Source organism: Podarcis melisellensis (genome assembly GCF_964234715.1).
Source record: "Podarcis melisellensis genome assembly, chromosome: 2".
NCBI lineage: Eukaryota > Metazoa > Chordata > Lepidosauria > Squamata > Lacertidae > Podarcis > Podarcis melisellensis.
The window spans coordinates 70587133-70600452 of NC_138529.1; the positions used below are offsets into that span (position 1 = coordinate 70587133).

Consider the following 13320-nt stretch of genomic DNA (forward strand, 5'->3'; position numbering starts at 1 on the left):
TTGGTCCATCAGATGCAGCATTGCCTACAATGACTGGCTGTAACTCTCCAGGATTTCAAACAGGAATTTCCTCCAGCTCTACTTGGAGACACCAGGTATTAAACCTCAAACCTTCTACATGTAAATAGGTGTTCTCCCACTGAACTGTAGCCCTCCCCTACATACAGCCCTGATATGGCCCTTCAAATCAGTAGAATGGTTTGACAAGCAAAGCTCTAGCCTACAGCTTCAGCCTTGGGTTTCTCAAATTCCAGGCTATCCTCCTAGCGGAGCAAAGCCACTTTCGATATATCCATGCACTCCTTGTGTCCTCCTACTTACCGTTGCATTGTAGTCAAAACAGATGTGGGGACCTTTTCGATACCGTGGCTTGTCTACTAGTTCACACTGATTGGGATCTCCCGGTGGAGCTTTGCAGTGTCAAAGAAAATATAGCACAAGGCAATAAATACACTTGTAGTGATATGGAAGAGGGGGAGGAGTGGGGTCAAAGAAAGGAGCCCTTGATTATGGAGACTAGCAACCACATGAACTGCCCTGCTGGATCAGACCCAGGACCTTTCACAGGGGTGGCCAGGTCCTGAGCTTCCCCCTTCCCTTTGGGCCTGATTGGGGGTTGACCAATGATGTCTGGTGACCCAACTTCGAAGTATCAAATAATATCTGAGTGTCACAGCAATTGTTCCATTTGCACTGTTATAATCTGGCCATGTTTCCACCCAACAAGCACAAGCACAGAATATTTGCAGAGCTATAGTGCAAGAAACAGGAAAACCATTGCAAAACTTGGGGAGGGGGGGAAGGTGGACTGAAGAGGCACCAATCATGGAAACACTGGGGGCTCGTGACTGCATTGTGTGGATTTACAAGTAAACAAAACATTACAGTAATGGGAGAAACCAGCAGTGTGGATGTGGCCAATGTCTGACATGAAATTTTTCACAGGCAGAGGGCAACGGCTTATTCGTATCCACTGCTTTTTGTTACATGTCTATTAATGCTTCATCAGAAAGATGCCATGTGATAACTCTCATTTTCAAATTAAATTCACATGAACAGAATCCCACGAGGATCCCTACCTACTGGTAGGCATGAAAGGAAAATATGCAACCATGTGTAGACAGTACATTAGAAGAGCCTGCTGGATCAGGCCAAAGGCACATTTTGTCCAGCATTCCGTTCTCACAGTAGCTAACCAGATGCCTTTGGGAACCCCACAAGTAGGGCATGAGTGCAGCAGAACTCTCCCCACTCATGTTCCCCAGCAATTGATTTTCAGAGGCAGACCAGATCTGATACTGGAGACCATATATAGCCATAATAATTGATAGCCATTGATATTCTCCATTAATTTGTCTAGTTTCCTTTTAAAGCCATCCAAATTGATGACCATCACTACATCTTGTAGTAGCAAATTCAATTGTTTAACTGTGTGAAGAAATACTTTATTTTGTCTGTCCTGAATCCTCCAACATTCTGCTTTGTTGGCTAGCCCCAGGTTCTAGTATTATGCAAGAGAGAACTTCCAATTATTTACTTTAATGTTTCTTATGTAACTAACCTGGCTTGTAAGGCCTAATGCTATTGTGACTCTTTCTGGTCTTTCTGCTATTTGAGTATAATTAAGCCATAAATCCAATGGAACCTAGAGTGTGAATGTGTGAGAGTGATTTCCTGTTACAGGGAAGGAAGAGAGTGCTGTGGGAGTGAGAAGCAACTGGAGGGAGTAATCGCCATAACATAACAGCAGCCAAAGCAAGTCTGGGCCTAGCCAACAGGCAATATGTAACACTGTGCAATGTAATATCAGCCACCCTGGAGAGACCCAAGGGCCTATTTGCAAGATAAGAAGGAAGTATAACTTTTCTTTTGGTTCTGCCAGTGGCAACATGGTTTATAGTTTTATGGTCTCTCTGTCCATGTGACAGTCTAGTGTAGTGAAAATGTGTGGTGACCTTTGAGGTATAAGAACACCCCAAAACTAAAGCAAGTTGGAGATCCACAGCAGACTCTTGAGGCAGGCATGCAGACACCCAGAGGCACTGGTCTCTCATCAACACATTACACTTGAACCAGCCACCCAGGTTGTGCATTTGTAAGTATGAATGCATGTTAGGTGACTTTATTCATAATTTGAGCATATTGCGGGGTTAAGAGCACTAACTGCTATATTCTGATTAATAAAGCTTTAACTTTTTACATTACAGTGGTACCTCGGGTTAAGAACTTAATTCGTTCTGGAGGTCCATTCTTAACTGAAACTGTTCTTAACCTGAGGTACCACTTTAGCTAATGGGCCTCCCGCTGCCACCACGCCGTCGGTGCACCATTTCTGTTCTCATCCTGAAGCAAAGTTCTTAACCTGAGGTACTATTTCTGGGTTGGTGGAGTCTGTAACCTGAAGCGTCTGTAACCCGAGGTACCACTGTAGAGTGTTTTTCGACTCCACCTTGCCCTGTCCTGATCAGCCAGAGCTCAGCCAGTTTGATAAACAGATTGCACCAGGAACCATGCCTATAAAGGGGCCACACGTTTTAAAAAGAAGTTTCTATCTCTCCTGGAAGGAAGGTTATGAAGCAAAACATGCATGTACAAAGGTGTGTAGGTATCTCAATTCCAGGGAAAAGAAACTATCAACTACCTATCACCCAAAGGGACTTCACACCCCACCGCTTGCATTAAGACTTAGCACAGGTAAGTATTTTCATATGTGCATGCCAACTGATAATGGGGAGGTGGAGGTGTGCCCTGGAACAGCCCATGTGACCTGAAAAGCACCACCCACTTTTCATGCACCTCCCACTCTAAATGTCGCCATGGGCCATGGAATTGCGCAATGAATACAGTCCAATATTCATTGGCATGTAGAAACGGAGCAGCAATTCCACTCTCAACAAAAACAACACTGCAATGCCGAGGCAGGGGGGAGAAGGGGAGGGAAGGGTTCCAATGTGGTTGGGCCCATTATGTTGAACCTGATACCGCATCATGCAGCAGAGCTGAGAAGCAAAGGATACCCTTTATCTCCGCTTGGAGAAGCTTGGTGGACTCACACTGGCTGCATATTGGCTTTTCTGCTACAACAAACAGAAGGTTGGTGCGAGCAAGCCTTTGTGCATGGAATAGCCTAGGGAAGAAAAAGAAAAGGGCGTGGGGAAAGGAGGAAGTGCTGCTATCATGCTGATTTAGTACTATTTCTATTTACTGCAGATTATTACAAGAATTCAGCTCATAAAATAAAGGTTAAAGTTACATTTGGCCTTATGGCAAAACTACACATGCCCAAATACAAAATATATGCAAACTGCATCAGATAAGAGCTGTATGTGTGTGCAATTTGCCACTTTTTACCTTTCTAAATGCATGCAACTGGCAGTGGAAGAAGGATCAGGCCCCACTCTTGTGTATTTGGAAGGGAAACAGGACTAATAATATAGCAATACACAATTTACTTTTGGTCATGATTATGCTTGCTTCTTTACTTATTTAGGCATTATCCATCATATGCATTTAGGTCCAAAATACAGCTTATTTTAAATGTGTTCTCACACCTAATGTGACTGCTTATTTTATTTAAACAATTAGTCACCACAGGGCAGGGGAGAGACCAAGACTGTAGGGAAAGGATTTAACTTTTTCCTCCCCCACTGCAGTCCTGATGAACGCCCCCCAACCCCAGCTCCTATTTCCAGTTGCTGTCAGCCGGAGCTTCCCTCACAATGTAAACAACAGTTTTGGAATGGGGTGATTTTCATCAGAATGGTAGTTAGTGTGTATATGAGGGTAAAAACTCCTCACATTGGCCTGTCATGGTCCTGCTCCTGATTGCCCCCAAGCCTCCTGTGGCATCTATTTTTGCTTTTAAAATAAGGGATTTGACACAATGTTTGGTTTGGTTTAATATTCTAATTGGCTTAGTATTCATTCTGTCTGCCTAGGGCAACCAGATAACTGCAATTCTTTGAGTAGGGCAGCTAGGAATCTGTCCACCTTCGCCAAACTTCAACTCCTAGGATTTTATTTTTTTTAGCGCCATGATAGTTAAAACTGTATAAAAATGATATCAGTCTGTAGTGTAGATACACCCACCCCCCAATTCAGACCAATATTGCCTGTTCCTGGAAAGCAATCTATTTGCATAACTCCACCAGCATCTCTTGTATCTTAGCCAAATACCACTCACTGCCCTTCACTAGTTTCTATACTACTAATTCTGGTGACAATTTTTAACCCTACTTTAAAAGAGACCTGAGCCAGAAGGGATTACCACCTTCTAGGGACCAACAGTTTTGATCAGCTAATATGAATCTTTATAGCAGGGACATCTCCCACTGACCTGGAGCAATTTCCACAGTCAATGATGGTGTTGTAGGTGTAGTCAACTGTGCTAAAATAGTATTGGGTCTGCTTCATGATGCAGCTGGTCTCCTTGGATTCCATGCTGTCAGCTGCAACATCCTCTGTTCGGACACACAATACATACAGTTGGAAATAATGGAAATGGCAAACATTTATCCTTCCCGAATCATCTAAATTAGCTGTTCTTTAATGTTGTGTCTAAGGGCTTTAACCACACATTATGTTAATTATAGGGCTTGCAGACATGTCAGGGGATTAAAAAAAAATCCTAAATGCAGTTCCCACCTATTTCCATGGGAATAGCAGCACCTGGGGAGGGGGTTTTTAACCTGTGTGTAAATTATAGGTATGGCACCTGCACAGTGGTGGTTGGTGACATTTTGACTTGGTAGGGCTACAGTTTTTGACCTTGCTGTTTTTATCACAATAGGAATTGCACAGCACTTATTTAGAAGAGCGTGCCATTACACGTGGACAGAATGCCATTGTCTCCTCCTTTCTAAAAACACACAAATAATTCAATTATTCTCTGCACATCTATGGACAGGGAAACAGCTCCCATGTAACAGGACCCAAGTATGGTTTTCAGAGAAGATCAACTCGATACCTCTTATTTAGAAATTAAGCCATATCACATGACCCAAGTTTTTGCATTCATGTGATGTTTACACCTGCATACCTGTTGCCAAAAAACCCCTAATCACACAAAAACTTTTTAAATGAGGAAAACTTGCTTCCAGATGCATGCAGTAGGGAGCTTACCTGTTTGAAACCAGCTATTGTAGGTTAGTCCATACAAGAATTGCTGAAACAGAGACCTTATAGAAGAAAACAGCAGAGCTATTAGGTGAAGAAAACAAATGCAGGTCACCAACCCAAATAAGTTCCTTGGCTTATGGGTCCAAAAAGATATGAAGTCTCACTTTTCTAAGCCAAAAGGGTAGAAAGAAGCAAGGTACCTCAAGATCAGTAGTTCTCAGACTTTTTTGTGGGCCACTTAAAAATTGTTGGGAGTCTTGGTGGATCACTTAGCAAACTTTATTGTTTTTGTTCACCATAGTGCTGCCTTTTTAATGGTTTTCAGTCTTTTAATTAAAAAACAAGGCTTATAATTGCAATTTTAAAAGACTTCCCTTTCTAATATGATGAATGTGAGCTCTGAAGTTTGGTGTCATGTTTGTCAGTTTACAAGAGGGGTGCAAGTGGGTGGAGGCAGGGCTGGACATAAATATAGTCACAATTTTGTTTAGGGTGCTTCTTTTTTTGTTAACAGCTACAAATTGATATTTACATTATGTACTGTATAGAAGCAGACACAGCTTTCCTTCCATGGTTACTTCCAAGCAATGACACCCTTACAAGCACACAGTTGACTATGTCAAATAAAACAACAGGTGTAGGTTAGCTGAGTTGCATCTAATGAAACCTATGCATACACAGCTGATGAAACCATGTTACGCTAGCATGGTAGGGTGGTACAAATTTTTTTGGGGGGGAACACAAGCATTTCACTCCTGGAGTAAACATGAAGAAAAACAAAACATCATGGTGAAAATCTACACCATAGAATAAAAATAATGGGCCCTAGCTGCTGAAAATGGCTCCTTTATCTGGCAGGTAAAAAGTCAAATAATGAAAATTATGTTCGATAATCCAGCTCAGGCTAAGATGGCATCAATTTCTGTCATGGGGAAAAATAAATCAAGTACAGTGGGAAAGTACAGATATTTTAATAGTTCTGCAACCATTCTACAGACCACCTAAATGGACTTTGACTTAGATATTTGCAGAACTTGTTGAAATGTTGACAACCCTAGAACTATTCTACCAGATACTTCTAGATGTGGGTTCTCTTACTATTAGGTGTAGTGCAGAGTGGCCCAATGTGTGACATTCTTGTCCTGATCTAAGAGCTTATCCAGTAAAGAGCAAAAGAAAGGCTTACCATGCAGCTGCTGAAGTCCACCAGGCCAGGTTCAGGAAATCTGCCATTGTTGGCTGGACATAAAGGGATAAGGAAAATGTGGTTGTTAACAGAAAAATACCACTGTTAGCTCAAGCTCAATGTGCTGTAGCAGCTATTCATATGCTAAGGATCAAACATGAAGCCCAGAGGCAGGATTCTGTAATGTTTTGAAAAACCCAATCTTTTGACCACATTTATCTGCATCTAATGGTGCTTTGCCACTGATAGAGAATACACAAATAATTCTACAGAGGGACCCATTGGTTCATGAGAAGACGAGGTTCACAAAGAGCCAGAGCAACCCTACTCATGAGCACTGCAAGCACATCCAGGCATGCAATATTTGTGATTAGATGGCCTTGCCTGGCATCACTTTTCTCATAATACAATTTTTGATATACCTAGCACTGATTTTACTAGTACTAGACAAAGATCAGGAGCTTGGAAACATCTCAGTGACTCATTGTGGTTAGTAAACTACCAGACCTCTCTTGTAGTCCATGAATAGAAGAAAATGAAATGACTTTACGAGAAGAAATAGTGATGAATTACCAATTTAAAACTGAACTCCATCTGCACTCAGATGCAACTGTACAAAATGTAGGGGAAAAAGAAGTGTTGCTTGATAGCAGGTAGACATTGTTTGGATTCTCCACCCTCTGCATCACTGACAGACCAAGGCCATTTCTTACCTTTGAGCCACCGTGTGGGAAGTTGCTTGAAAGACCACTTGATGTGATGGCTCTAATATGCAAAAGCTACTCACTCTCCAGTTCACCCACCACGTGTGGAGAATATTCAAGCCACCACCAATTACAATGTATGCCACAATTTTTGTGTGTGTGTGTGTGTGTGTGTGTGTATATATATATATATTTGCTTTCGTAGATTTTCACGGGTACAGGAATGCAGGTTTTGGTGTCCTCGGGTGTCTTCCCGTGTAAAAGTTGGGGTGTCTAGGCGACGTTTCGACGAGGTCTCACTCGTCATCTTCAGGCTGGTGCTTTCGGCTTCTTGTTACTGGAACAGAGCAGGATCTCAGTGTTTGAGTTCCTATAAATACTGTTGAGGGGGTGTGGTGTATAGCCTCCAATGTTCTGGGCAGAGAGGAAGTTCCCAGGCTAGTGTGCCTTTTCTTCTTTTGTTCCTTAATTACTTGAGGGATATCTTGAGTGATTTCTTGAGTGATATCCTGAGTACCACTTAGGTGGGTCATTAGGTGTGGATTAGTTGCTAAAGTCTTTGTGTCTTGACCTCTTGAACTTTGTGAAGAGTTTTTCTGAGAAGATGGCTGTACTGCACTTAGTTGTGCTCTGGCTTGGCTTCGTGTATAGGGGCGAGCTGTGGTTTTGTGGCCTGTGTCAGCCAGATCTGTGTAGGGATTGCAGGGGGGTGCAGCATCCGGAGGTGCCACCATGGTTTGGCTACTGGATGGTGTCTGTAATTTATCTGTGGAGAGGGTCTGGGTTTGGGTCTGGTGTGGTTGATTGGTGATGGCGTTCTGTGTGCCTCTGGATCTGGTGTCAGTTTTTGTGGGGAGGGCTAATTTCCAGATGTCTGGCAAGCGGGATGTGTCGTCACGCTTGTTCATGTTGTGAGGGTGTTTCTCTATCTCGATGGCTTCCATGATTATTCTCTTGTGGTGATGTTCCATGTTAAAGAGCAATTTGGAATCTGCAAAATTAATTTCGTGTCCTGTTTCTTTCATGTGTTGGAAAAGAGAGGAAGTTTTTTCTTCTTTTTTGACGGCATTCTTGTGTTCTGCGATACGTGCATTTATTCGTCTGTTTGTTTGTCCAATGTACGTGGCTGGGCAGACTTTGCAGGGTATTTCATAGACCCCTTGGTTTTCCAACTGGATTTTATCCTTGGGGTTTCTGAGGATATTGGCTATTTTTTGGTTGGTGCAAAAGGCTGTTTTGATATTGTGTTTATGGAGGATTTTGCTAATTTTATCTGTAGTGCCCTTGATATAAGGAAGGAGGGCCATGCCCTTGTTTTCTTCTGTGTCTTGGAAAACAAGGGCATGGCCCTCCTTCCTTATATCAAGGGCACTACAGATAAAATTAGCAAAATCCTCCATAAACACAATATCAAAACAGCCTTTTGCACCAACCAAAAAATAGCCAATATCCTCAGAAACCCCAAGGATAAAATCCAGTTGGAAAACCAAGGGGTCTATGAAATACCCTGCAAAGTCTGCCCAGCCACGTACATTGGACAAACAAACAGACGAATAAATGCACGTATCGCAGAACACAAGAATGCCGTCAAAAAAGAAGAAAAAACTTCCTCTCTTTTCCAACACATGAAAGAAACAGGACACGAAATTAATTTTGCAGATTCCAAATTGCTCTTTAACATGGAACATCACCACAAGAGAATAATCATGGAAGCCATCGAGATAGAGAAACACCCTCACAACATGAACAAGCGTGACGACACATCCCGCTTGCCAGACATCTGGAAATTAGCCCTCCCCACAAAAACTGACACCAGATCCAGAGGCACACAGAACGCCATCACCAATCAACCACACCAGACCCAAACCCAGACCCTCTCCACAGATAAATTACAGACACCATCCAGTAGCCAAACCATGGTGGCACCTCCGGATGCTGCACCCCCCTGCAATCCCTACACAGATCTGGCTGACACAGGCCACAAAACCACAGCTCGCCCCTATACACGAAGCCAAGCCAGAGCACAACTAAGTGCAGTACAGCCATCTTCTCAGAAAAACTCTTCACAAAGTTCAAGAGGTCAAGACACAAAGACTTTAGCAACTAATCCACACCTAATGACCCACCTAAGTGGTACTCAGGATATCACTCAAGAAATCACTCAAGATATCCCTCAAGTAATTAAGGAACAAAAGAAGAAAAGGCACACTAGCCTGGGAACTTCCTCTCTGCCCAGAACATTGGAGGCTATACACCACACCCCCTCAACAGTATTTATAGGAACTCAAACACTGAGATCCTGCTCTGTTCCAGTAACAAGAAGCCGAAAGCACCAGCCTGAAGATGACGAGTGAGACCTCGTCGAAACGTCGCCTAGACACCCCAACTTTTACACGGGAAGACACCCGAGGACACCAAAACCTGCATATATATATATATATATATATATATATACCTCCCAAATTTCAGCCCTGTTTTGTTTCCTTAGCAGCGGCCTGCAAAATCTCTTTGGAATTTCTGGTATCAGCCATATTTCAGTACTCAAACAAAATTCTTGTTTATACACCAATGTATCACAAACAGTAATGTTCACCTAATTTAAAAATTCAACACTCCTCATCCTTCCTAAACATTGCATTGATACAGGTGACAATTCTTCTCTTTGCCTTAAGTATACTGTGGTTACTGTGTTTACATCATTCCACCTGTCAAGCAAATCCCCACTTGTATGCACAATGCTGAAACCTTCAGGTCAGCCCCCACTCACCACGTACACCCCACGCGGAGCCCCTCCCGTATTGCTTGGAGGTTCTGGAGCGCAGACTGACTGGAAGTCGTAGGATTCTTTCCGTGTGAAGAACGAGTTGTTGTAGAGAGCAGACATCAAGTGAGCATCAACCTCACTGAAGAACTTCCCTACCTGGAAAAGGGAAAAAAAGGATGAAATAATTTGTTTAAGCTGTATCAAGCCGATTATGCATTTTCCAACCATGGGTGCTTCCAGACAGAGACCTTTTATTGCAGATGGGTAATGATCAGATTTTTCTGTGTGCAAGTTTGGTGCTTCAGCTTCCATGCATACCCCCCCCCCCCGTCACTATATTTGTTAGTATTGCTGTCCAAACCAGTGGGCAGAGCTTGATGGAATGCATCTCAGCCGTGTGGATTTTTGTCCTTCCTCTTAATCATTCATCTCTCCACTGTCTTTTCCACCCTGTATCTCTATGTGTGTATGTGTTTATACCAAGTCACCATGCTTGACATTGGGAAAAATGGAAATTTATGTTTTCTTTGGGAAGGACAATGCCTACTTCTATTTGGTTTTCTTTCTTTCTTTCTTTCTTTCTTTCTTTCTTTCTTTCTTTCTTTCTTTCTTTCTTTCTTTCTTAAAAAAATGGAGGTAGAACATAGCCATTGAAATCTGGATTAAAGTAGTGGCTGGCAGTTTGATAATGCCTATGACATTGGTTGGGTGCTGCAAAAATACTTGTGAGCATTAGCAGTAATGCTACCAGCCCAATAGAAATGGGAGCAATGTATAAACTCTGCTAAACATGTAGGAAGCTTCTGAACATGCATGTTGGCAACTGGGGTCCTCCATGTGTCAATTGTCTGATATCATAATGATGTTAGATGACCCAAAGTAATTACTCCCCTTTGTGGGTGTGGTTTGAGCCACTTGCATTCAAACTAGTGATACAAAGGAATATGAGCTGATCAGTGCTTATAGCAAATCCCAGGGATTGGCTGCCCTATGGTACCCACAGCCAGGAATTCTGTAGTGTAGCTGATCTCAGTGGGCTTGTTCGCAAGCATTCCTTTACCTAGGGGCTGGCGCTGACAACAAGCCTTGCTTGCCAAGCTCTACATTGCTCATATATGCATTTCTATCTGCCCCACACCTTACATTACATATGACATTGGGTGTGTGACAAGTAGGTGTGATTTGGGGAAAACAATGAGCTAAATTGTTACCCTTATTGGGCCTAATTTGGCCTGTGGACTGGAGGTTCTCTACCCCTGCTATAGAAAAAGCACAGCTTACCTGGAACCAGTAATCCTCCTGGTTGGAAAGTACCAGAAAACCCCCATCATCGATGAGAACACAAAGGAGGTCCTGAAAGATTGAACAATACTTTGTGTTTTGCAGTGGCTTCTAAATTCTGGTTTAGACATTAGTCTACATGCCTGATTGTCTTCATAATGAGCAAAGGCAACCATAACTGAGCATTCCTTGTCATTCTATAAACATTTATAGTGCTCACATGTGTTTAAGGATCAGGGTAGTCTAAGAGCAAGGGAATAAAGGTGGTGGAAACAAAGCTTGGTATGTGTATGTGTATACACACATACACATGCACAGGGCAGCACCCGAGGCAAGATCTTGTCAAACTGATGTCATTGATGGCACGATTTATCCACTGGAGGTGGTGCCCATTAGGGTGTTGACTCTTTGGCTTATGCCGCCCAAGGCGACTGCTTCACCCCACATCAGGATTTCTGACAGTTTTCTGGTTTAGGAAGCAGCTAAGGATACACTACAATAAGCAGTTAGAGTCGCTATGTAACAATCAGCAAAAAGGCCCAGTTATTTTCCATTTGTTTCCTCCATGTTTACCTTGTAATTAGCCTCACAATCCATCTCGCAGCCTGTGGAGGGGTCACACTGGAAATGAAAGAAGAAAGGCAATGACACCAAGAGAGTTCCAAACACATCTCAAAACTGACTTACTTAAATCACACATCCACACCCTTCCTAATCACCAGAGGAACAGGTTCTACAGTTAGAAGGGAATTGCGAGGAAATGAGAACAGAGACAGCTTTGGCAACATTTATATATACTCTGGTATATATACAGTGTGCTGTATGTGGGGAATTATGATGACTGTCCAGTCGGAGTAAAATGGAGTGTAATAATCAATTCTCACAGATCTGCTTCTGTCCACCCAAGGTTAAAGACAGGGCAGGGGAGGAGGGCGGGGAAGAAGGGTGCCAGACCAGTTTTGCAGGATTGAAGCCACTCCTGCTGAGAACAGTAATAACAGCGCATGGATTGTTCACGTCAAGATCCATAGTGGTAGAAAATGTAACTAGTAAAAAAGTCGTCTTAAAAGTGGTTTGAAAATCGTTCTAAGGAATAGAAGTGAAACGTGTCAGCAAGAAGCAGCAGCAGCAGCAGAAAAAACACTAACATGGACTGGCAACGGGATTCACTGCTTGGACTATACCTTGGTGGTCTTCACTTGTTTTCAGGCACAATTCAGTGTGCTGTCTTGTCTTTGTCCTACAAAGCTCTAGATGACTTGAGGTCAATAGATCTGACAGACTGCCGTTTCTCATATGAACCTTGCTGTTCTTTAACTTCCTCTGAGACCCCAGTTTTGGGAGCCTCACCTTTTAGAAACTAGGCTGGTAGTTACCAGAAATGTCTTTGTTTTATTGGTGGGCCTTTCTTTATGGAATATCTCCCCCAGATATATTAAAGTGTCTCTAATTTTAGCATCTTAATGTTTTAAGCATTCAGGATCCTCAAAATGAACTGGAGGGGCAAAGAAGTGTTATGAAGTAGGATGATAAACCACCTCTTTCAGGAACAGTAAGATAGATACATATATAGATATAGATAGATATAGATATAGATATATAACCTCTGGGCAGTGCTTTTTTCTGGGGGGGGGGGTTGCAGGGGTATGCATGCCACTAAACATTTTGTGAATCTTTGTACTTTTGTCCATTTACTGTATTTATTTTTCCTGATTTGAACTATAAAATGGTGATTTTCTTGAGTCAAAGTGAAAAAAAGCACTGCCTCTGGGGGTTCATTCATTGTTGCCAGAGGGAACCTGGCATGTCAGTGGCAAGGGTGACCGCTCTGCTGCAGTGTTAGGACAGCACTGGGGATGCTAAGTGGACTTGCAAGTGCTCCTCAGTTCCAACCATGTTATCTACAAAATGCAAAATCCCAGATCCTTTTCCAGGAGCATATTTTTCACCACCTACTCTTCGTGTCCCCAGCTGATCCCTTTCTGTTCGGTTACTTGCAAGGACTTTAAATTTTTCCGCCCATGCCTCCAGGTCAAGTTTCACTCCAACCACTGGAAAGGGAAAAACAAAAAAGATATTCAGGTTAGAAAAATGTCATCATCTTTTTTTGTCTAAAAACCTGGGCTGCATAGATATCACACATTTAAAGCCCATGGCTCCCCCTGAAGAATAATAGGAACTGTAGTTTACCTCCCACAGAGCTACAGTTCCCAGGATTATTTGACAGAAGTTATGTGCTTTAAATGAATGGTGTGAATCTAACTCAG

At 42.6% G+C, this 13320-nt stretch overlaps 1 protein-coding gene and 1 long non-coding RNA gene across 5 annotated transcripts in view; one reads left to right on the plus strand and one right to left on the minus strand.

Moving 5' to 3' along the window:
* The window catches only part of LOC309363894, a 58562-nt gene that overhangs the window by 16614 nt on the left and 28628 nt on the right, over positions 1-13320 (plus strand). The window lies entirely within an intron of this gene.
* Positions 1-13320, minus strand: part of CACNA2D2 (calcium voltage-gated channel auxiliary subunit alpha2delta 2) — a 530937-nt gene that overhangs the window by 8230 nt on the left and 509387 nt on the right. For all 4 annotated transcript variants that reach the window (XM_081900249.1, XM_081900248.1, XM_081900247.1 and 1 more), the window contains 9 exons: positions 13010-13104; positions 11627-11674; positions 11054-11125; positions 9776-9928; positions 6305-6357; positions 5122-5177; positions 4337-4460; positions 3018-3127; positions 322-410 (listed from right to left, as the gene is read on the minus strand). In XM_081900249.1, the coding sequence (XP_081756375.1) occupies positions 322-410; positions 3018-3127; positions 4337-4460; positions 5122-5177; positions 6305-6357; positions 9776-9928; positions 11054-11125; positions 11627-11674; positions 13010-13104 (800 nt within the window). The remainder of the gene's footprint in view (positions 1-321; positions 411-3017; positions 3128-4336; positions 4461-5121; positions 5178-6304; positions 6358-9775; positions 9929-11053; positions 11126-11626; positions 11675-13009; positions 13105-13320) is intronic.